The following is a 26,098-nucleotide window of genomic DNA, read 5'->3' as shown; positions in this document are numbered from 1 at the left end:
ATGCTCTGCAGTACAGAGGAGATGTTCAGTGTGTTACCTAGAAGTACAAATCAATCCCACACAATAGATGTAATGCTCTGCAGTACAGAGGAGATGTTCAGTGTGTTACCTAGAAGTACAAATCAATCCCACACAATAGATGTAATGCTCTGCAGTACAGAGGAGATGTTCAGTGTGTTACCTAGAAGTACAAATCAATCCCACACAATAGATGTAATGCTCTGCAGTACAGAGATGTTCAATAAATGTATGTATGTATATTGCTAATTTTCTATATTTCTATATAAAATTTAATAATACAACAGTGTGTCCAGCATTTATTTTTATCCAGCCAATCAGTGTGTTACAATTAATTCTTTAAAACAGCAGCGCAATACACTTCAACCCACCCCAATTTTCTTTTTGTTTGTGCGAGTCGAGGCAGACTCACAGAAGTGCATGCTGCAGCTGTATAAAATTTAAAACTATATAATAGAATTTGTCTAAATATATTTTACACGCACTGCCAAGCGCCAGGAAGTGTGTCTCAGGGTGATCCCACTTTTCTGGGTCATCTTGTTACCTGTGGAGACCAGTGTGATTGTTTTTTTATATGGGAGCCAATTGGGTTTTTTCTCCTGTGGGGATCTCATGGTGTGCCTTGGCAATTTTAAAATCTTATTTAGTGTGCCGCAAGGTAAAAGGGTTGAAAATCACTGGGTTAGAGGGTATGGTCTATTTGTTATATCCCTACTTGACTTGTGTATTTTGGTTTAACCTTTTTGGACTTATAAAAAAGTCCAAAAAAAGAAAGATTTTTTTTTTCTGAAAAACTCATGTCGATCTGTAGAATGTCAACCTTTGACGGGTCACCTGCTTCCACCATCCATGCCTTCTCCTGCAGTTTCACCGGGTCCCCTCCGCCAGCTGTGCCTCCTCCTCCTGCAGTTCCAGTGCCGGGTCCCCTGCTCCCGCCAGCTGCGTCTCCTCCTCCTGCAGCTTCGCCGGGTCCCAACTCCCCAGCTCATGACCAGACGTGCCTCCTCCTCCCTCAGCCGCGCTGGATCCACTCCTCTGCCCTGCCTGCAGCCAATGGAAATCGGGTAGGCGGCACCCAAGGGGTCTCCATTACACTGCCTCCCTCGGCAGCATTTTCTTTTACTTAAAAAAAAAAAAATCCTGTGCATGGCGGGCAGGGGGCCACTGAGATAAGCTCCGCGGGCCACTCGTGGCCCGCGGGCCATGGGTTGAAGACCCCTGGTCTATAAGCTCAAAGTCGCCCAGTGTGTATGGGCCTTACCCCTGTGCTTGCAGTGGCAGCAGGCACCGGGTGGCAGTGTGTACAGTCAGAGGCAGAACTCTGGGAGGCAATGGAGTCATCTGCCGCCGGGCTCCTGCTCCCAAGGGGGCACCTCTCCTTCCCTTTGAGTTTGAATCAGTTCATTGAAAGCAGTTGATATTGCTAATGTGGCTTACTCCCCCTTCTAACATCATTTTCGCAAGTGTCACACCCTCTATTAGACCCATGACCTTACTTGAGACAGACACCCTACTGAATGAGCTATTGGGGGGGGGCACCAGTACTTACCTTGCCTCCGGGCAACTGGGATGAACTTACGCCACTGTGTACAGTACTGTATGTATGTGCTTTCAGTGGCAGCAGGCACCGGGTGGCAGTGTGTACAGTACTGTATGTATGTGCTTGCAGTGGCAGCAGGCACCGGGTGGCAGTGTGAACAGTACTGTATGTATGTGCTTGCAGTGGCAGCAGGCACCGGGTGGCAGTGTGTACAGTACTGTATGTATGTAGGTGTTTGTGCAGTGGCAGCATGCACCATGTTGCAGTAGGTGTATGGTTAGCACTGTTTCTCTCTGTGCTTGCAGTTGTAGCAGGAAGTGCTGCTGGCTGGGTGGGGACTCGGACGAGGTGGCAGCAGCGGGTACCATCATGTACCACACTGGGGATGTCTGTGTGTTGCTGAAGGCAGCCCGTCCTCCTCCTCCTCCTCCCTCCGGTGACGTCACTGCCGCCGGCCCCCTGTAGTCGCCGCTGTGCTGGGAGATCCCTGCTCTGCTGCTGCCGCTATTGCATGGAGTTCCTGGGAAGCGGCACACAGAGCACCTAGGCGGCGGGCGGAGAGGCATGGAGGACGGGAGCTGCTGCCGGACAGGTACTGTACCACATGCGGTTACTGCTGGGTGGGGAAGGTGGGGGCTGCACCGCCAGTGTTTATGTAGAACCGGTATAGTAATAGCGCCACCCTCCCTGCTTGTGTCCCTGCACCTACAGATATGGCCAGGGCATGCGGGGACTTGTAGTACCACAGCTGCTGCATGGTAACAGGCTGCCCAGTGCTGCTGCAGTAGTGCGACATCATGCCATAGCAGTGGTGAGAGCAGCAGTACACCCAGAGGAGTCCTGGGACATGGGCAGCTCACTCTCCAATGCTTATACTGTATATTCTGTTTGTTCATAATAGTGTGTATTGGACAGAGTGACAACTTTGGACTGGTGACAGTACATAACGTGTTTGCTTAGGTTAGTGTACCCCATGTACTGACCTTTGAACTTCGCGGGTTGATAGCTAAAGGGGCTGTGCGTTACACGTCGGGGCCTATTTATCACTGTCCGCATATATATATATATATATATCTATATAAATATTGTGATTAAACTTTGTCTTATTTATCTGCTTCAATAGGGACCCATCTTGGTGAAGAGCTGGAAGTAGAGTGCTAGCTCACATGGGGCCAGATGTACTAAGCTTCAAAAAGTGATAGTGCCAGCCAATCAGCTCCTAGCTGTCCTGTTGCGGGAGATGTTTAAAAAATGACAGGAGCTGGTTGGTTGGTGGTTTATCACACTCCACTTTTTGAGGCTTGGTACATCTGGCCCATGATCACTATACTTAGCGCTTTTTCATTGGCACACGTACAGTATGTGAGTGGCAGTACAATTTGGGTAGGCTGCTATAGGCTAACTCCAATTACAAATTATTTATTTATTTATTTACAGTTTCTTATATAGCGCAGCATATTCCGTTACGCTTTAAAGTTGGAACAGTGATTAAACAAACTGGGTAGATACAAACCGACATGGAGGTAGGAAGGCCCTGCTCGCAAACTTACAATATATAGATGGCATTTGCGGCCGGGCAGAGCTCTTGAGCTTTGTAAATATGTAAAATCTATGGAGGCAGCTTTTTGTGGATGAAATTGAGGGTAGATATTGGAGGTCCCTCTTTTCTGCACTGTGAAGCTGGCCATACTGTACATTACTGTGACTTCTCTTAGGGGAAAATTCACAGCTGACCCTTTGAACCGCCCAGCAGCTTCCCGGGTGGCAAAATTGCATGCGCTACATCTAAAACACATGCAATTTGCCACTTTTCAGCCGACTACTCCTCAGCACGATGCATCTGAATGGGATGAAATCAGGCAAAATTGCATGTGTATGGCCAGCTTCAGCGAGGATACTCAAAGAAAGTGTAATTTATCAGTAGACGTCACTAAAACTGTCAACTACCACTGTTAAGTTGTCTATACACTTACTGGGCCAGATGTACTAAGCTTCAAAAGTGATAACATGGAGAGCGATAAACAGCCAGCCAATCAGCTCCAACCTGTCATGTTACAGGCTGGGTTTGAAAAATGTCAAGTAGTAGCTGATTGGCTGGTTGTTTATCTCACTCCATTTTATCACTTTTGAAGCTTAGTACATCTGGACCATGGCCTGATTCTAGTTCAGCTGCAAAAGCAAATTCTCTGGTACTCTTTACCTAGCACGGCGCCCACGATTTTGATCGTGGGCATCGCAGGTAAAAAAATCGCGGGCATTGAATGCACTAAAAATCGGGTGCGACGCGATGCCCGCGATTTCCCATAGGGAACAATGTTAAATGTCTCAATTGACCCGATTTTCCTGTTCAATGCCTCAATTGACCCGATTTTTCCATAGGAAACAATGTTAAATGGCCCACAGAGGCCAAATAGGCACCCTGAAGTGTGAAATGGCCCCCACAATTGTTAACGCCACCCCACGATCAACTCACTCGACCAGTGAGCCTTACATCAGTAGTAGGGAAATTGATGGAAACACTCTTAAAACAAAGAGTTGTAGAATATCTCAAAACCAGCAATTTACAGGATCCAAAACAGCATGGGTTTACTGGGGGAAGATCATGTCAAACAAATCTTATTGACTTTTTTGACTGGGTGACTAAAGTAATAGATCAAGGTGGGGCTGTAGATGTAGCTTATCTAGACTTTAGTAAAGCTTTTGACACTGTCCCACATCGCAGACTGTTAAATAAACTTGAAAGCTTGGGATTGGATTCTAAAGCTGGGTATACACGGATAGATTTGAAGCCCGATGTGGGTGTTCCCGATCGATGGGAACGACCAATCGTTCAAATCGTTCCGTGCATCGTTAACGATGCGCGTACCCGTGAATCGTTAACGATGGTCTATGATCTTTCCTGCATGCAGGAAGATCATAGACAAATCTTTTGTCAAGTGTATCCAATCGTTCCGTGTGTACGCACGATGAACGATTTGATACACTCGTTAACGATGTCGGAACGCTTCCGTCATCGTTCCGTGTGTACCCACCTTACCCACCTTAAGATAGTTGAATGGATAAGAGTGTGGTTGCAGGACAGAAAACAGAGAGTTGTAGTAAACGGAGTACAGTCAAAGGAGGGAAAGGTTACAAGTGGAGTACCCCAGGGATCTGTACTTGGACCAGTGCTTTTTAATATCTTTATTGGTGATATTGCAAATGGAATTGAGGGTAAAATGTGCCTTTTTGCAGATGACACAAAGGTATGCAACAGGGTAGACACACCAGGAGGGGTAAAACAAATGATTGAGGATCTAGGCCACGGGTGTCAAACACAAGGCCCGCGGGCCAAATCCGGCCCGCCAGACCACGTCATGGAGATAGCACGCAGGGGCAGTGTGTGTCTAAAACAGGAGTGCTGCGGGCCGCGTCCAAGTCCGCGGCCGCCTTACCTGTTCCTCCACTGTCAGCGGCCATGTTCCTGTAGGCACATATGTATGCGGCTACAGAAACATGGCCGCCGGCCTCCACGGCTACGTGGAGGAGGGCCCGGCCACCTGTTCCCTCTGATGCCCGGCAGTGACAGACACTGGGTGGGGACGTCATGACGATGACGCCGCCCGCCCATGCATCTGTAGAGAAGTAGGAGCAGGCAGGGAAGCTGGACCGGGAGTCGGGGACAGTGTGGCCGCAGCAAGCAGTGAAGAAAAGCTGGAAGCCGCAGCAGCTGCAGGACAGACGGAGAAACAGTAAGTGAGGATGAGGATCACACTCACAATAAAAAATATATATATATCTGCTGTTTCCTGAGGTGTCCCCGTGTATAATAATAATAATAATAATAATGCCATGACACCACAAGCTGCTCCTCCTGTATAATCATTTATGTGTCATGGCATTACTTTTATTATATTATACAGGGGGAGCAGTCTATGGTGTCATGGCATTATTATTATACAGGGGGAGCAGCCTGTGGTGTAATGGCATTATAATTATACAGGGGGACCTACAGATACAACCGGCCCTTTGAGGGTGACCAAACTGCTGATGCGGCCCCCGATGAATTTGAGTTTGACACCCCTGATCTAGGCAGATTAGAGAAATGGTCAAGAGAATGGCAACTGCAGTTTAATGCCAAAAAATGCAAAATCATGCACTTGGGTCTCAGAAATCCAAAGACTCAATATAGTATAAATGGCACTATAATGGAAACTACTGAGGAAGAGAGGGATCAAAGTGTCACTATTTCAGGGGACTTAAAAGCAGGTAGGCAATGTAACAAAGCAATGAAGAAGGCAAGTCAGATGCTGGGTTGCATAGGGAGAGGTATCAGCAGTAGAAAGAAAGAAGTAATAATGCCACTGTATAGGTCATTGGTACGACCTCATCTCGAGTACTGTGTCCAGTTCTGGAGGCCATATCTCCAGAAGGATATAAATACATTAGAGCAGGGGTTCCCAATCTTTTTTGATTCACGGCACCCTAGAGAATCAGACTTTTTTTCACGGCACCCCTAGGTCAATTTTTTTCATTTAGATTGGGTTTATATGCGATTCTTAGAGGCAGTTATGTGGTAAAGGGCAGGATTTGCTTCTGTTTGTACACATTCTATGATTGCCAGCTACCAGCACTGGTTTTACTCATAAATAATGAACCATTAATAATTTGAGTTGGTCCTAGACCACCAAGCCGCGGCACCCCTGCATGTGTCCCGAGGCACCCCAGGGAGCCACGGCACACAGTTTGGGAACCACTGCATTAGAGACTGTACAAAGAAGAGCAACTAAAATGGTGCATGGCCTACATCACAAAACGTACCAGGAAAGACTAAAAGATCTTAATATGTATACTTTAGAGCAGAGAAGGGAAAGGGGGGACATGATAGAAACTTTCAAATATATCAAGGGCTTTAACAAGGTACAGGTGGGAGACATTCTTCACAGGAAGAGGAGCAACAGAACACGAGGACATGCACTGAAACTAGAGGGAGGAAGATTCAGGGGAAATGTGAGGAAGAATTTTTTCACAAAAAGAGTAGTAGATAAGTGGAATAGCCTCCCAACAGAGGTGGTAGACGCAAATACAGTAGTACAATTTAAACATGCTTGGGATAGGCATATTGATATCCTTACAAAAAAATAAGGATCAAATATGGTTTGAGGTAACATGTTTAAAAAAGGGGCAGACTAGATGGGCCAAGTGGTTCTTATCTGCCGTCAAATTCTATGTTTCTATGTCAACCCGAAGCGTGGCGAGCGGCGGCGGTACGCGTCCTACGACCTTTTCATACCCCCACTATCCACGTCGGCGTGGAGTTGAGAATAGAATAGTGTGGCGAGCGCACGCGGATACCTTCACAGGTAAACGCGTCCCTTCGCGGGATTCACAGGTATCCGCGTCCCCTCGCCACGCTTCGGGCTCGGTGGCTCGCTGCGCTCGCCACACTATTCTATTCTCAACTCCACGCCGACGTGGATAGTGGGGGTATGAAAAGGTCGTAGGACGCGTACCGCCGCCCCGCGCGGGCTCGCTGCGCTCGCCACGCTTCGGGTTCACGTTGATCGTGGGGTGGCGTTAACAATTGTGGGCGCCATTTCACACTTCAGGGTGCCTATTTGGCCTCTGTGGGCCATTTAACATTGTTTCCTATGGAAAAATCGGGTCAATTGAGGCATTGAACAGGAAAATCGGGTCAATTGAGACATTTAACATTGTTCCCTATGGGAAATCGCGGGCATCGCGTCGATCGCGTCGCACCCGATTTTTTTAGTGCATTCAATGCCCGCGATGGGCGCCGTGATAAGTAAAGAGTACCAATTCTCTCTCTAATGGACAAAACCATGCTGCACTGCAGGTGGGGCAGATGTAAAATGTGCAGAGAGTTACATTTGGGTGTTTTATTGTTTCTGTGCAGAGTGAATATTGGCTGCTTTATTTTTAAGCTGCTATATAGATATCAGTGTGAAGTACAAACCCCACCCAAATGTAACTCTCTCTGCACATGTTACATCTGCCCCACCTGCAGTGCAGTATGGTTTTGTCCATCAGAGAGAGAATTTGCTTTTGCAAGTGAACCATAATCAGGCCCAGAATGTGACTTTTCCCATCCCGGATGGCAGGATTGCATGCGATATATTGTATAAGAAAATACGGCATGCTGGGAAGGTCGGGGGGATCGCGGGGCAAATTCTCCTGTCCAACTCAGATGCAATCCAAGAGATGGCTTCTGCAGCCGGTACGACTCGCAGAGTTCAGTGCGATGTACACGGGACCGTGCATCGCATAGGACCTGCTGTCAATCACATGCGATTTGGACTCTTTTCATACGATTGATCACCACAATGGCCTGAAAACAGCCCAAATTGCTTGTGAATCGCCCTAGTGCCGGCATGTCCAAACTGTGGCCCTCCAGCTGTTGTGAAACTACACATCCCAGCATGCCTTGCCATAGTTTTAGCATTTCCTAATAGCAAGACTGTGGCACGGCATGATGGGACTTGTAGTTTCACAACAGCTGGAGGGCCATAGTTTGGACATGTCTGCCCTAGTGCATGGACACCTGAAGGAATCTAATCTGAGCACTGGATTGCCATAGATCCTTATAATTGTGGGTGCCACATTCACTAAACGTCTCCTGTGTCCCTGCAGCTCTGGCTGTGCTTATCCTTGTGTTACCTGCTGTCAGTCGTAAGTTCATTGTGAGTATGGCATGAGGGGTCATTACAATAATGGGGAGTATCCAACTAAATGCAATAACCTGTCTTTCCAGAGGAAAAACGCAGCTTTTTCGGGTCCCATTTTGTCGCAGCTATCCAGTAAGCTTGCAGGTGATAATTGTCCAAATGTTGGGAATTGGTTCTGAACCCCTTGGCCGCTCCTTTAATGACTAGATAGGTACTTTGATGGTTTTAATTATTTTTAATGATCCAATAATGAGATTTTGTACATTCGTGTCTTCCCATGTTTTGGTGTTCTACAGTATGTAGTGTTCATTCTAGCACCCGCCATCTTTGAAAACCCATGCAGTTCCTGTTCCCAGCCTGGGGTGTCGCTGTCTGCTGTGGTGTTTCTAGCACAGGTCTGGTTTGATATACAGACCACACTGTGCTAGAAGCACTACAGCAGACAGCGACACCCCAGGCAGGGAAGAGGAGGAACTGCATGGGTTTTCAAAGATGGCGAGTGCTAGAATGAACACTACAGTATGTGTAACCACAAGCTGATCATAAGGATCTCAAGTGAGTGCTTAGTGATTACATCATAAAGCCCCCCATACACTAGGTTCTCAAAGTCGCTCCTCAGGACCCCACACAGTGCATGTTTTGCAGGTCTCCTCTCAGAATCAAGTGAAATAATTAGCTCCACCTGTGGATCTTTTAAAATGTGTCAGTTAGTAATGAGCGCACCTGTCAGGTGACCTGGAAAATGTGAACTGTGTGGGGTCCGGAGTTTGAGAACCACTACAACTTCTCCCCAGAGGCTCTGGCAGTCTATGGAGCTTGGTGTCAAGCGCTTGCCTATAAAAAGGTTCAAATGTTCGTAAACATGAAACAGAACACGTGTGTGTGGCTTGTGTTTCTTCTGAATGTTTAACCTGAAACATTGGGGATTTTCAGCGCCTCTTCCTCTTCTATGGTGACTTTCCGGTTTTGTGGCTCTTTTCTGTGTGACATTACAAACAAGTTCACCCAGAAAATAACTTTTTCCAGTAATGCGATGCATTTCGTAACAGTCACCTTATATACTATAGACCTACATAACACCATAGCCGAGCAAGAAGGAGATGCAGGTATGTATGCCGGGGGTTGGAGGTTACAAAAACCCTTTTACAAATTGGATTTTTATTAAAAATTCTGTGAAATCTGCAAATATATCTGTCAGTGACTAATTTCTAATTTTTTCTTTAGTTTTATAACCCTTTTTCTAAACGTTGTTATCCCAAATCCTTATTTCAGTAGTTGGCTAGAGGGTGTGTTTATGGGTCCTATTAAAATACAGATGCACATTTTTGGCACAAATATATATATTTATAGTGTACACCAGTGCTTCTCAACCGCGGTCCTCAAGTACTTCCAGCAGTTCACGTTTTTCAGCTTTCCGGGGGGGGGGGGGGGGGGGGATAAACGTCCAGCCAATCACCTGCTAACTGCCATGTTACAGGCTGTGTTTGAAAAAAGTCAGTAAGGAGCTGATTGGCTGGACGTTTATCTCTCCTTATCACCCTTGCATTTATCTCTTATTAAGGCTTAATACATCTGCCCCATAATCACAGGTGAAATAATTGGCACCACCTGTAATCTTTTAAAATGTGTCAGTGAATACTGAGTGCACCTTCTATGTGACCTGGAAGACTTGTCCTGTTAAGGTGCGTACACACAGAGCAATATGATCGCTGGCAATATATTGCTCAGTGTCCCGTTTTCATCAGCGACCAGAGATGGTAGCTGATGAAAATGACACACTGCCGGCAGAAGAGGCAGGGGAAGTCTAAAAACGGTAGCGCGCACCCGGCGATTTATCGCCGGTGCACACTCCAATCGCTGGCAATATGGTCGCTCAGCGACCATATTGCCAGCGATAAATGACCGTGTGTACACAGCTTTAGGGGTACTTGAGTTCCGAGGTTGAGAAAGATTGTTCCCCTGGGGTTTATAACATGATATACAGTATTGCTTACGTGTTGGGTATAGGTTTCATTAGATTTTATGTGGACAATGTGACTTTTACAATGGTTTGCATTGTCCATGTGACACTTTATTACGCTATACATAGTTTGTGAGGTTGAAATAAAAAAATTGACCATCAAATTCAACCTAATATTAAATATACTTGACTTAACTGAGGAATTTTAAGCTAGACGACTCCCATAATGTACATTACCCTGTAGCTTTTCTCCACTAGAAATTTGTCTAGCCCTCTCTTAAGTGTATTTTAGTCTGCCAACACCACTACTTCTGGCAGAGAATGCCAAACTTTAACTGCTCCGACCGTATAGAATCTCTTCCTTCGGTGGGTACAAAATCTCCTATAATCTCATTGGGTGCCCCAACAGAGCCCCTGACAGTTCCCTATACCAGGGGTTTTCAAACTTTTTCGAATCACGGCTCCCTAGAGTATCAACATTTTTTTTGGGTGGCACCCCTAGGCCAAAAGTTTCTTTGTAAAAAATATGAAATTAGGTAAATTTTTATATGTAGGTTCAACTATAAGGTGAGTGAGAGGATTTGCTTCTTTGTCCACATATTTTATGATTGGAAGCCAATAGTGTTGGTTTTTCCTGTTTAACGGACTGTAGATAGTTTGTATTGGTGCTGGACCATCAACCCAGGGCACCCCTGCATATGCTCTGTGCCACGGCACACAGTTTGGGAACCACTGCCTTATACTGACTCCTGACATTTTTGTAGATATTGATCATGTCCCGTCTTAACCGCCTTTTCTCCAGCGTAAACATACTCAACCTGGCTAACCTTTCCTAGTAGCTCAAGGACTCTACAACCCTGATCAGTTTAGTTGCCCTACTCTGTACCTATTTTCAATTCAGTTATATCTTTTTTTAATGGTGTGGTACCCAGAATTGCCCACTGAATTCCAGGTGGGGCCTCCCCAATGCTTTATATAATGGTAATATTACTGTGTCATTCCTTGCTGATATACCGCTTTTTATACACGCTAGTATGCTATTTGCATTGGCTGCTTGACCTTGACACTGAGCACTACAGCCAAGTTTGTCAATTTGTACCCCTAGGTCCTTTTCCATTAGGGATTCACCTAGTTCTACCCGATTTAGTTTATAAGTAGCATGCTGTATATTGTGTATGAATAGGGTAATACGGATTTTGCATTCATAACGAACACTGTTGAGCCAACTTTCTATGCTATTGTTGAGTGTAAATAAACTGTGTTTTCGGCTGTATGTATCCGGAGATACCTGCAATTCAAATGTCATGTGTAAACCGTTTTGGCGGGAGAAATTTTGGGAGTTATTTAGCCTGATCAATGCTGTGCTAATTTACAAAGGCCTGGGATCCGATAGCCGCCACCCACACAGTGAAATCCCGCCCCCATGCAAGTCTGCGACTGTCTGGTGAAAATATCGCTGATCGCAGGCTAGCTGCAAATCTATTTGCAACTCTATCACCGCTTAATAATGTTCCCAGTCTGAAAGTGTGCGTAACTGTGACCCTTCCACAACTTAGTGATAGAAGCAGGCTGATTGAGGCCGGAGCTCAAGTGCTGGCTGTAAATAGAATACTTTTTGCACATTTCTATGTGCCTCCTGAGAAGGTTGTTTCGAGAAATGTCAGCACTGGTGGCACTTATACCCAGCCGGAGCAACAATTGAATGGCTTCTTTGGGCGCTCATTTTAAGCAGCAGGAGCAAAAAAAAAAAAAAAAATTCCCTAATTGTGTGTACAACATTCACACTGGTGAAAGCCCACTCGTTCTTTACAAACTGCCGATAAATGAATTAGGATCACTTTAAATACAGCTAACACAGAGTTTTGTCTGTTTAAGGTGTTTTTGGGATGTCTGTGGATCTTGTAGTGTAGACGGTATACACGCTGGAGTAGGGCACAGGAACGTAAGTTATTTTGTGCTTCTTCCGATCCTTCTCGCGCCAAGATAATTTTTCATTATCCGCATTTCATATTTTCTATTGGGCGGACTATATTTGAAGTTAGTAAGAAAATGATTAAGATGTCACAGGCTTCATTAATATTTGATGGCGTTTCCTGCAAAGCACAGTAGAGTATGTAATATTGATTTCTATGCTATGCTGAGTGTTTTAAAAAATGTATGGCGTTGGAGTTGGAAATAAAACTTTGGATAACCATTAGAATGTTCCTTTTTTAAAGCTATGAAGTCTCCTTCTATTTCACTTTGCAATAATAACCTCCTAGTAACAATACTTGTTAACGGACACAAAGTTTTGTAAGAAATCAAATAAGTTATGAAACTTTGTGTTTGGGAAAGTTTGAAAATGAACCGTTTAGAACTTTACAAATTTCATATGATGGCTTTCTCAAAGTGGTAACATGGCTGGTATCTGGGAGTTACAAACTCCTACTTCTCGTGGCAGTCTACTGAATTCTCTGGATCAGTCGCCTCAAAAACACGTCAATTTATTATAGAAAGATAGATATTATATTGCATTGTTCTTTATGTGGCAGTGGTTCCGCATGCTGTGACCTCATTTGAGAGGCTAAAAACATGCACCTAGCGGTGACATCATGTTCTTAGTCTGTCAAACATCCGAAGAGCGGGATTTGTGATAGTCCTGCTAGAGAGAGCCCTTGCACACATGACACGCGAGGTAAGAAGCGGCACATAATGGGGGTTATACTTCAAAGTGATATGCTATGATGTCCACCATTTACGGCAGTGGTGACATCACAGGTTTTCTCTCACACCTGTGTAAAACATCTCATTGCGTCCCTCGCATAGAATTGAAACCCCTCCCCCTTTTATGTAAATATTTCAACTATAATACATTCTTTTCATACTCATTTAAAAAAATGGTAGCAAATGTTTGATAGAGCAATAAATATTAAAAACTAGAGAAAATAAATATGTGTGTGTGCGTGTGCGTGTGCGTGTGTATATGTGTGACCAGTTTCTACATAAGCCTGTTGAAATAGGTTTAATGTCTAGCATCAAAATGTTCACATTCGGGATATTTGGGCTTGTTGCTTGGTAAGTATACTTACTGGAATGATCAATACAATATTTAATTTAAATATTGTTTGCGTATTTATTCAATTGTTACAAATAGCACTGTGTGTAATTAACCCTTTACAACAAATAAGGGTAGAGGAAACTAATTACAGAGGAGTGGGGTATGTATATCAGTGATGGGGAAAATTAATTATATGGAATGGCAGCTGATGGCTATGCGTTGGTTTTCATTTACAATTGAATTACCCTTACATGATCTGTATAGTACTTAGAAGTGCTAGTTACCACTGCTTCCTTGAGACCATGGATTCCATTATAGATTGTGTGGAGTTTGCATGTTTTCCTAATGATGTTGTGAGTTTCCGCTGCTGGCTTCGGTTTCCTCCTACAGTCTATTTCCATACCGGTGGTTAATGTAAGAGTGTGTGGTATTTAGACTGTAAGCTCCTCTGCGGCAAGGCCTTATTGTGAATAATTAAACGTTCTCTGTAAAGTGCTGCGCTAAAGCAGAAGAGATGAATTATTCCCATACTATCACAGTGGATGGAGAACATTTTTTTACCAAGCAATGCATTTAATGTTAACCGTTGTGTTACTAAAAAGGAAAATCATATTTTTAGAATAAGTGCAGATTTTGTATTCATATATTTTTCCATACAGTTTCTATTAAGCTTTTAATTAAATGTACGGACGTTGTAATGGTTAGCATTACTCCCTCACAGCGCTGAGGTCATGGGTTCCATTCCCACCATGGCTCTTAACTGTGCGGAGTTTGTATAGTCTCCCCGTTCTTGCGTGGGTTTCCTCCGGGTGCTCTGGTTTCCTCCCACAATCCAAAAATATACTGGTAGGTTATATGGCTCCTAACAAAATTAACCCTAGAATGTCTGTGTGTGCGTGTACATGTGGTAGGGAATATAGATTGTAAGCTCCACTGGGGCAGTGACTGATGTGAGTGTTCAAATATTCTCTGTAAAGTGCTGTGGAATATGTGTGCGCTATATAAGAAACTGTTAATAAATAAATGTGTAGCTGTAATGAGGTGCAAATCCCTGCTCTAAAATTACCTATTTATTAAATCTTTAAACCTGTCTGTTTAAACTGAACATGAAAAATAATAAATTCTTTGCAGCTATTTGAAAGAATAAGTATAAAGTGATTGGTGTATTATGGTGTAGCGCAGTGGTTCCCAAAGTGGGTGCCTCGGGATATCTGCAAGGGTGCCTCGGGTTGGGGGTCCACGACAAAAACAAATTTTATTTTTGCTCAAAGTGCTAGGCAAAACCAGTGCTGGTGGCTGCCAATCATAAAATGTATGGACAATTAGAACCACAGCTGTGTTCCCCACCACATAATGGAACCTGGGGATGACGGTTAAGCACAATTTACTTAAATTTTTTTATTTATTTATCCATAAGAAACTTTTTGACTAAGAACAAATGCTGATATTCTAGGGTGACCTGATCAGGAAAGTTTGTGAACCACTGGTTTATTGGTTTGCATTAAGGCCTCACAGAGCACTGAGGGCACGCGTTCCGAATGTGAGGATATATCTGCTTATGCCAATTATCCATCCATGTTCTTAAAGATGGCCGTCCACTGTTTTTCCGTACTCCACTGTCATTTAGTTACGGTACTTGTACACAATCCATGCTGGGTGCAAAAGATTCAACTGATATCCCATCTCCACCTACACACTGCGAATGATAGCGGAAAGCGGTCTACAAATCCATGACCTTCCCAAAAAAATGATCCGTTCCAGACAATCACATGGTTACCACCCACAAATACCCAGCTCAGAGAATGAGTTTACCATTGACAGAGGGACCGATACATCTGCACACTGAGGGCCAGATGTATCAAGCTTCAAAAAGTGATAAAATGGAGAAAGATAAACAGATAGCCAATCTGATATTAACTGTCATTTTCCAAACCCAGTCTCTGCCATGACAGTTAGGGGCTGGTTGTTTATCACTCTCCATCTTCTCACTTTTTGAAGTTTGATACATCTGGCCCTCAATCTCACCTGTGTGCACATACCTGTACACTCTCTGGTATTGTAGTTTTCAGAAAGGGATGCATTTGAACCTATGGTTGACTTGGAATCATGCCATATTGGGGGGTGGATTCAATTGTTGATTGTGTCGGCAGCCACTAGATCGCATCCTATGGAGCAATTTAATTGTTGTTCACTACTCCAACCCAATTGTTGCTCGTTTGTGCACCCAAGCATCACTTTACGCATCACAACCAGCCATTTTTGGGCATTTAACACATCTAAACCCAGTCTGTTTGTGTGCAACGAGAGCAATACAACTATTTAATTGCCCCCCGTGATCTCCTGTCCCTTTAGAGAGGAGAGCGGATGCACAGCTGGTGCAATTCACAATTGAATTACCCCCTAAATCTCATGTATGCAAGGATGCTGTCCTTGGCATAGGGCTCGGTGTATGTTATGCTGTGTAAATGATCGTAGCACAGTGACATACTGTGGATTTGCCTTTCATGGACGTTTTGAGACTTGTATAAGCAAATCCGTGTCACGCCATACCAATATACCATTTCTTTATGTCATTTAAAGGTGTTCATTGCAGACACAGTGATCACCTTTCCCCCCATCCTGAACACAGAGCTGATCTCTGTACTGTCCTCCATGTAATGTCCTTTGGCTGCATCCTCGATTACATACATCCAGTTTCTTGTGAGATGTTCTTCCCGGACAACATCAACTGCCCTGAGAACGAAGAAACATATTGATCCTGTAAACAATGTTTAAATATTAATACCAGTATCCATTACACGTAGTTAAGTCTGACCGACTCCAGTAACCCAGTATAACCCACACTTGTTTCATCATTCTTTCATTTATCTTATACATTTGTTCATACATGTGCCATAGACGGGGCTTCTGTGATATAACATTAGTTGGTGCCTTTTATCTGTATTGTGGTGAAAGCTGGTTAAAGTAAAAGAGAAAGAGAGAGCCCAAAAAAAGCTGTGGCCTGCAGACATGCTGCATGTGAATTGTGCTTTCATTCGTGGATATAGAGAAGGGGGGAGGCGTTGAGCATCCGAGGGACTTTAATGAACGCTGTCAGTGTCTTTTGGAATAGTCACAGGCAGAGGAAGAATGCTGCGGAGAGTCCAGTGCGTTGTGTCTTCCTCATGTGCGAGGCATCTGCATGGCTTCAGGTGATAAGGACTCAGTGCCAGCATTCCATTAAATGATATTTTCATTCTTCTCGGTTCCTATGTTCGCCTGCAAGCTGGTCCCTCCATTCTAGCTGGTTGAATATGTAGATCTTGTGTGTGCGGCATTTCTCCCCCCCTAGTTGCCTAGACAATCATTTTCTCTGTAAGAGAATGTCTGGTTCCCGCAAGGACTTTGATGTGAAGCAGATCCTAAAAATCAGATGGAGGTGGTTCGGACATCAGGCAGCACCGATTAGTGGGATGCATCAAGGAGACTTTCTGAATGGTGCCCACAGCCTGGTGACCGGGGACAGAAAGTTTCCGGACCCAAGTAACCTCTCGTTGCCCTTGCCGTCACTGGGCTGCAGGAGAGCTAGCCATCAGGACTCCCAGAATCTGATTCCGTTCTCTATGGCAGCTGCCTCGGAGCACACTGCCCCCTCCAGTGAAGCGGCAGCAGGCACCTGCGAAGCGGGGAATAGCCTAGGTAAGACTGACCCAGAAGATGGGGCCAGCGAGGAGGACATTGACTCGGAGAGCAGTTCGTGCAGGTTAGAATTACATTTCTGTTGTGTTCCACATCCTGTCTTACCCAAGGGCAGAGGATGTCTCTAAAACATTATCTTATTGCCCTGCATGGGAGATCTACTGTAATCACTGTATGCAGCCACTCTCCATAGCGTGGACAGAAAAATGTCTCCTTTTTATAGTTATTTGTTAATTATTAAAGTGTTTATAATTACTATAGTTTGGGTTTTGGAAGTTTTTCATTGTTTCATTTTCTTATATATAATTTTTTTGGCAAGTTATAAGTATTATTCTTTATTTAAAAGTTGACTGTTTTAGGAGTATGTGTTTTTATTTTATGATTAGTAACATAAGAAATTTCATAATTCCAAAAATGAATGACGTTGGTTGTTTTTGAAAACCATGCTTATATCTTATCTTATTGCCGTGATACCTTATCTAGCCAATCTTGCTGTTTCATAAAACAACTGAGTTGGCGCGTGGTAGCGACATAACTCACTTAAAAGGGCACCCTGGTACCCCCTAGGGGATGCCGTCACTAGGTCTTCAACAACTAGATCGACAGGGTCACTAGGTCGACATGGGCTAGGTCAACACTTGAAAAGTTGAAATGGGGGTTTTCACTGTTTTTGATCCGACATGTGCCGACAGGCGGTATGTCATGCCCTACCATACACTAGGGAGTGGTGGGAGAATAAAATAGTGCGCCGAGTGTAGCGAGGCACCGTGCCTGAAGCATGGCATATGCAGTGGTGCACTTTTGTAGTGTCCATGTCGACTGTGTCGACATTCGGGACAAAAAAAGTGAAAAACCCAAGTGTCAACAGAATGACCCCGTCGACCTAACCCCATGTCGACCTTACCCCATGTCGACCTAGTGGTGGCGACCTAAGGCTTGTCGACCTAGTTGCTGTCTATCCAATGATCCATACCCACCCCCTAGTTGGTTTGCCTGGCACATGCCAAAGCAGTGGTTCCCAAGCTTTTTCAAATCACGGCGCCCTATAGTATCACACATATTTTTTGGGGGCCAAAAGTTTCTAATTGAGTTCTTCAGTAAAAAAATACTAAATGAAATAAATTGTGTTTATATGTCCTCCTTAAGGCCCATACACACTGGGCAACTTTGAGTTGAAAGCTGCTCAGTTTTGTCTTTTTGAGCTGTTTTCAGCTCAATAGTCACCCAGTGTGTACGGCCCCACCGCTCATCTGCTGGTATTACTGGTGGACGGCTTTCCATGGAGTCCTGTTATGGAAAATAGTCTACCCCGGGAAAATTGCTAAAACGGGCAAAAAATTGCTCGGTGTCTATGCACTGAGTGATTTTCAGCCCAGCGATTGTCCCCCATCATCGCTGTCCATACATGCTGGTCAAAATCGCTCCTATACAAACTGCAAGTACAGATACAGTATTTTTGCAGGGAGGGGGGATCTCTGTAAATGCACACAGGTGTACAGATCACACTGAGAAGTGCAACAACAGTTAAAAAGACTTTGTCCTGTGCTTTTTGCCCAATATAAGCGAGGATCACTGTCTTAACCATTTGAGTGGTATGCCCGGAAATTTACCGGCCTCAGCTGCACTGCCGCAGCGGGCTGTCCAGGAAAATTTCCGGGCATACCACTCTGTAGTAGGTGCGTGCCAGTGGTGCCTCCATCGGAGCACCACTGGCGCACTACCTTTAGGGGTCACCCCCACCACCCCTCCTGTTGGTCCCTCTACTCCGGCGTACCCGGCGATCGTAAGTCGGAGCTCCCCTGCAGCCAGCCTCCAATCACCATACTGTAGTGACGTAGACGGCAGACTCGGGGATGTTCGGGGCGGCTCAGGGGGACTCGGTGGCTGGGGCAACGGCGGCAGGGGAGCTCTGGTGTACTAGCGCCGGAGCGAAGGCGAATGGGGGGGGGTGGTGGCTTCCTATGATCTGTGGTGGGTTTTGCTGGGGCAGGACAAACCTGCCCTGGTTTGTCCAGGGGTTAATGTGCACCAGTGAGCAGCTGAAATATTCTGATGCATGTTTCCTTAGCGCACAGATTGCTTCCACTGATGCACTTATAACTGGCTTTATGGATCCTGCGGCTTTTGGCAAAAAGAAGACGGTAAAATGCAGTCAAGTCAATTGCAAATTTGCAATCACTTCATCATGAGCCATTTGGGAGTCTTCTCTGCATGCTTGGCAGCGGCTCGTTAGACTGTCTCTGTACATGGTTTATCTACTTCCGAAAAGTGTTCCGTTAATTATTTGGCACCAGTTGCTTTGTTTGTATTCATTATTCACTTAAAAATGTACTTTCATCAAAGTGGATCGTCTGATACCATTTTCTTACAATTTCATTTTTGAGATAATGGTACTGTATTTTCACGTATAAACTGTATTCTCCACGGGTATAGATTTTACCTAATATATTTGCCCTAAAGGCTTGAAGACCTTCACTTCCTATATCTTTATTTTATTTTCAAATACAGAAGGGAAACAGAGTAGTATTGTTATTACTGTTTGGGAAATCTGTCCTCTTTGTAATACTGTAAAGCACAGGCTCTCAAATTCGGTCCTCCGGAGCCCACACAGTGCATGTTTTGCAGGTCTTCCCACAGAATCAAGTGAAATAATGTCTCCACCTGTGGATCTCTTAAAATGTGTCAGTCGCGATGAGTGATATATCGCTCAGTGTCCCATTTGCATCAGCGACCAAATCTGAAAAAGAAACTGCCGGAGGACCCCGGCAGTGGAAATCAGCTGGTCGCAGGAGCATGTTCCAGCGATCACTACGGGGGAGAAACGGGAGCGTGCACCCGGCGATATAACGCCGGTGCACACTCCCATCGCAGGCAATATGGTCGCTCAGCGACCATATTGCCCATGATATTAGACCTAATCGCCCCCGTGTGTACACAGCCTAGCAGATCATGTTTCCCAGACCAATTGCCAATTATTGAAATATGTCAATTAGGAAGGAATACGCCTGTTATAAGAGGTGACCGTAATTAATACACCTGTGCAGCAGCTGGGTGGTCTGAGGACCAGGGATGAGAAACACTGAACATACAGATAAAGGTGTGTACGCACGAATAGATTTACTGTCGATTTTGATTTGCTTTGGATTTCCCCTATTTCACCCCCTTTCGATTTATCATTTGCTTTCACATTTGATTTCACATTCGATCTGCACTTTTGTGTTCAATATCTAATTTGATTTCCATTCAAGGCACAGTGTACACATTTGATTTACTGGATCGAATTCGATATCTCCTTGCCTGCAGAGTCTATTTTTCTTTTCGATATAGAGAAAACGGGAGCGCGCATTGAATCGAATACGGATCTTAAAAACCATTCGATTTTGAGTCTATAAACAAAATCGGAAATCGGTCAAAATTGAAGCGCGTGTACACCCCTTGACATGCGTTCTGTAACTGATGAGTGTGCCAACTACCAGATGTAATCACACAGAAGATTGCATGTGTGTATATTTAAAAAAAAAAATGATTTTTTTTAAACCGATCTGGTTCCCCACAAAAAATCTAACTCTGTCCTTGTGATAAGAATTCAGAGAACAATGCGATCACCCTGCACTATTGTATATTAGCTACTTCTGCTTTCATTCTGATTAAAAAAATTCCTTAGTACTGAAGTAAGGGAATATAGGTTGTTGTGTTGTGAGTAAGCTTCATGATCTTTTTGATGATTAAAAAAAATTACGTTTTAAATCTAAATGTCACTGGAAACTCCCTTTAGGTCACGCATTGAACAGCGCCACAAACTATATTGAACCCTGTAGCAACCCGTTATGAAATGTTCTTATAGGCCAACAGCTGGAATCGCAGGCAGCATTGTCCTGTCTGCAAAATATAATTGGGATCTATATTTTAGGTGTGCAGTAATGTCACCATAGCTAGTGATCCACGCTGTCAGTGCTGCAGTCAGACTCCAGACTCCAGGTTCTAGTGAAGTCAGTGGCGTGTGGTAGAGGTACGTTTTTATGTCTAGCCAATCCGCACGCTACTTGTCCCTATATAGGTTTTAGATGATAGTGTTCGAGCGTTATTAGATCTGGCAGCAATATATACGTTTCCATTTCAAATTGACATTCTTTTCATTTTGCTATCCCCAAACACTTCCTGCATGAGACAATAGCCTCATTATAGGCACATGGTTGCTCAATGGCTGCTATCTGTAATATTTTAATGTTACATTTGGAAACCATTATATATTGTACTGTGCATGCATTCTTAGGGAAATTACATTTCACATGTCGTTTGCATATTACCAGTGAATCTTCTACATCTGTGTTACAAGGAAGGGAGCGCTAGTTCCTATGTCTACTCCTGTACATAGTAGTTAAGGCGGAATACGTTCAACCTAGAGCAGTGGTGTCAAACTCATGGCTCTCCAGCTGTTGTGGAACTACACATCCCAGCATGCCCTGCCACAGATTTTATATAATGGATTGCTACAACTCTGGCAGGACATGCTGGGACGTGTAGTTCCACAACAGCTGGAGGGCCATGAGTAATGCTGGGTACACACCAGGACGACTAGGGCCCGATCCCCTCAATCTAGATCCAATTCCGACCAATTGGATGTAGATTGTGTGCTGATTGGGCCCTTTTCTGTCCTGGTGTGGACCGATACCGATCCGATGCGCGGTCCCGCGGGTCGGACGGTCGTTATTGAGATCCTACCTGCTGCAGGTAGGATCTCAATGACGACCATACAGCCTGGTGCGGGTCGCCATCGGATTGGACCCGCTCACGGTGCACATCGTGAGCGGGTCAGGCCCCCCCGCGTCACCGTAAGCGGGTCGGACGAGACACTGACGACCCGCTCACGATGTGCATCGTGACCGGGTCGCCCTGATGTGTACCCTACATTAGACACCACTGACCTAGAGGGTGTATAGCTGGATGTTTTTAACCAATAGATGTATGTGCAGCCTTATGTTAAATGTATTTATTGTGTTTGCTGACACCACCTCTCCAGGAAGAGAGTTCCACAATTTACTGTCCTAACCATAAAAAAAGTTTTTCCTTCTAAGGGTACGAAACCTTCTGTCCTCTAGTCTAAATGCATGCCCAAGTGTCCTAGACGCCTTCCTCGATGCAAAAAGGGTGCCTGACAGTTCTTTATATTGGCCCCTGATATATTTGTACATGTTAGGCATGTCACCCCTAAAACATCTCTTTTCCAGTGTAAACATTCCCAATTTGTCCAATCTGTCTTCATAGCTTAAATTCATTAACCCTTTGATTAGCTTGGTCGCACTTCTCTGGACTTTTTCCAGAGAAGGGAAAAGGTACTGTCTTGCATTTGGTACAATATGAAGTGTCTGAATGCTGATTCTCTCATTTTATTTTTCATCCTAAACTGTACAGTCCAGAGAGACAATACTGTAAGTGCCCTGAAGTGCTCTTTAAATGGGCATTAGAATTGGCCACAAGATTCCTACAGAACCTTAAAGGCTAATTCATGCCATGATTCTAGCTTATGAAGGTGCAAGCAAAAACCAGTAAGATTTCTGAATCGCAATAGCCTGAGATCTGCACATGTTCTGACGCTGAATTGAGTCGGCACCTAAAGAGCCAAGCTTGTGGCATTGCTGAAGGGGTTAAACTGTACACCGTAAACACTACAGAATTGGGGAATTATTCCTCCAAGTCCCTGAATATTTCATTGATATTGGCAATGATCAGTGGGATTAATGATCTACATCGACTAATTAATATGGAAATACAAAAATGGAAACAAAACCGGGAGGGTTACCGTAATATCGTTTATCAAAAGCAGTAGCTCCTCAGAGAATGGCGCCAAGCAGATGACCGTCTCTGAATATGATTACGATATCAATACTTGTAGGGCGAGATTCAATTGTTTTCTTGTTGGCAGCCAGTAGAGGGCGTCCTAGAGTTAGAATAATCCAATACTTTTTGTTTTGAAGTTAAAAAAATGGAGGACTGTAGTGTTTGTCCCACACCTGTTGGATGGACTGTCTCTATTACAGCAGATGTGATGGGTCCAGAAATTAAATGTGTTCTGCAATATTTTTGGGAAAAAGCGAAACAAATGTAGAATGCAAACAGAGCTGGCACTGGGCCTGGACCAAAGCCATGGGGCATATGCTTTCCAAGCACAGGGCCGGCTCACCTCAACAGTGGGCAGCAGTGGGAGGGATATGGTCGCTAGGTAGACACACATTCGATCAACCACTAAAGGTCCGGGTCGGAATGTCGACACAAGCATTAGGTTGACAATAGGAAGGTTCGACAGTGAAAAGGTTGACATGAGTTTTCCACATTTTTGTGTGTTTTCATACCCTACTAGGGCGCGGAGGGTGACTATAATAGTGCACCAAGCGCAGCGAGGCATCGTGCCTGAAGCATAGCGAGCGCAGCGTACACTGATGCGGTGGCCACGCCGACTTATGTTGAAATTTGGGACAAAAGAAAATGGCCGCCCGACCCTATCACCCTTAGCCATATCGCAATATATGTGTCGACGTAATCCCTGTCCACCTTTAATGGCCAGCCTAATGTATGTCGACAATATGACCCATACCCCAGCGGGGCAGGGATGGCGTAACATGTATAAGATAAAGGGATACTACTGTGTGGCATAACATGAATAAGGTACACTAACATGTAGTGTAATGTGAATAAGGTTGCACTGCTGTGTGATGTCATTTGATTTGGTACTATTGTGTGGCCAGGTCCCTTCCTAGCAAGACCACAGCTCTTTCTGGGGACACATGCCTTTGGCACACTCTGTGTCTATTTAAAATATGGGGTCCTTGCTGGCACAGGGCACCAAAATGTCTAGATACAGCCCTGTGGATAAAGATTACTATTGTTGAGGGGTGGTGGGTGTCGCTGGCTGCTGTTGTTATGGGTGCTGTGCTGGGTCAGAGGCACAACTGCCGGCAGGGGTAAGGGGGCCTCAAATTGGTTAGGAACACTATGTGGAGTCTAGTCTTTTAGATTGTGACCCCAGAGACTTTTTTTTTTCTCTAGTACTCATAAGAGAGCACCCCTTTAATACAGAAATCATCACTATTAACCACCCATTCTGTCTTCGGTTAAGGCAATGACAACCTTATTTAAAAGAGAAGCGTCAAAGGATGTGGCCCCGATGGGGTTATTATTCGGTAATTACACGTGATCACCAGACAAAAACAACATCTATAAATACTACAAAGTCATCGGATGAGGGTCAAATCCCCTAATGGGCATGAACTTTACCATCTGCTACTTAATGATTCAAATAATTGTCCCTTTAGTAGTTCATGTCAGCAGAAAATAGCGCCCCATATTACAGGGAGCATTAGAAGATCCAGAAATCAGTGGAGTACTATATTATTCCTTCGTGTATTATTGTTCTTGCTAAATATTTGATATTTGAGTTTTCAGATTTTATAATAAAAAAAAAATCTGGCTTTTTGTAAAGATGGGTTAATGCTGAACCAATGTGCACAAATAAATGTGACTGCCTCTGAATTTCTGGCATTGGCGACCTCCCAGTGAGTCTGGCTGATGTTATAAAGTTGCAATCGTTCAAAAGGCAAAAAAAGGTTGGCTTTGCTTTTTAAACACCAACCAGACTTGTCAGGAAGTAGCCGAATTCGGCAATTCACAGGCTATCACATTTGCCCACAATATATGTTCTGGTTACAAAAACAAAATACTTTAGTTTTTAATTCACATTCTCGGTTTCAATAAAAAAAAAAAAAAAACTTTTGGGTGTTTGTAGTGTGCATAGAAATAAGCAAACAAATTATATTTTGGGGAAATTGTGTCTTCTGAAGGAGAGGACACCAGGTTATAATTTGTGTGGATACTGCTCAAATAATATCTGATATCTATGATAAAGGGCCTTATTCTAGTTCACTCTTTCTGACAAAATCCTTCTTAGATGGACAAAACCATGTGCACTGCAGGGGGGCTTATGTAAAATGTGCAGAGAGAATTAGATTTGGGTGAGTTATTTTGTTTCTGTGCAGGGTAAATACTGGCTGCTTTATTTTTACACTGCAATTTAGATCTCACTTTGAAGTAAAACCCCACCCAAATCTAATTCTCTCTGCACAAGTTACATCTGCCCCACCCGCAGTGCACATGGTTTTGTCCATCTAAGAAGGATTTTGTCAGAAAGAGTGAACTAGAATAACCCCCTAAGTGCCGAAATAGCCTCAGCAGCAAAGGGGTTAAAGAACGATATTCTGGCCTATGTGAGCGCATGGTATTGTCCTGACATTCCGCTCTGTAACCTTAGCAATACAATGTATTTACAGTTTGCTATTTTTGTTATGCGTGACAGCGATTCTGAAACAATAATGGCAACAAAGAGATTTAATTATTCTCAATGTATGAAGAAGGGATTTCTTTTTCACCAAATATGGTTGTCTGCAGGCTCTGAAGTTGTGACTGAGGACAGCTAAGTATAACCCTCCAGGAATGGTTCACTAGTTCTTGTTTTGATGTTTTTAGTGTGTGAGGGACAAGGGGGATAGTTTTAGAAGAATTAAGTAAATCTATAACGCGGTTCCAGCAACCAAGCATTCAGACACGGGTTAAAAAAAAAAAAAAAGGGTTCGTCCAGGGTCGGACCCGGGTTGCTGTGCACAGGTAACCCGGGTTGGGTACACACTATGGAGGAGGCAGCACTTGGATACATCGTCAGCTCCAAGTGCTGCACCCTCCTCCGCCCACCCCTAACTGCCGCCAGTGACATCTCTGTGGGAGCTAAATCCTGACAAATGCCGGGATGGACTCTTGTCAAAATCCCGGGTGAGACCCAGCATTTCTATGGGCGCGTCCATCGCATTTTATGGGTGGTCCCGGCGACCGCCCCCTGCCTGTCAATCATTTTGCCAGGGAGTGTAAAACTCGCCGGAGGCCTTCGCCCCAGGGGTGTGCAAATACCCATGAGCCATGACTCTGCTCATGCACATTCCCCCACCATGAGAAACTGAGCCCAATTCTCAGCGAACAGGACTGAATCGGACCCTAAGTGCATCCTTGAACAAATCATTTCAGCGATATTACATTAGTCTAATATATGAAATGTATTCAGTGTATTTAGTTTTTACTTATATTGCTATGTGTGTGTGTTATTACTCTGTGCGGTATGTACTGTCTGTCTCCATGTACCGGCTTCTCAGTCTGTTTGT

At 44.3% G+C, this 26,098-nt stretch overlaps 1 protein-coding gene across 3 annotated transcripts in view; it reads left to right on the top strand.

The window, feature by feature from the left end:
- The first annotated feature begins 1,919 nt into the window (after positions 1-1,919).
- KLHL5 (kelch like family member 5) overlaps positions 1,920-26,098 on the top strand; it is a 56,337-nt gene continuing 32,158 nt past the window's right edge. The window contains exon 1 of one of the 3 annotated variants that reach the window (XM_083158428.1): positions 1,920-2,150. Coding sequence is in view for 2 of the 3 variants with exons in the window: in XM_083158420.1 (XP_083014546.1) it covers positions 16,583-16,962 (380 nt within the window). In the remaining variant the exon portion in view is untranslated. Of the gene's footprint in view, positions 2,151-16,314; positions 16,963-26,098 lie in introns of those variants that run through there. The other 2 variants (XM_083158420.1, XM_083158423.1) reach the window with 2 other exon arrangements.

The sequence above is a fragment of the Crinia signifera genome, chromosome 1 (assembly GCF_055691185.1).
Source record: "Crinia signifera chromosome 1, ASM5569118v1, whole genome shotgun sequence".
Lineage (NCBI taxonomy): Eukaryota > Metazoa > Chordata > Amphibia > Anura > Myobatrachidae > Crinia > Crinia signifera.
The sequence above is the reverse complement of the archived record's forward strand: the minus strand, read 5'-3'. Positions and strand labels throughout refer to the sequence as shown.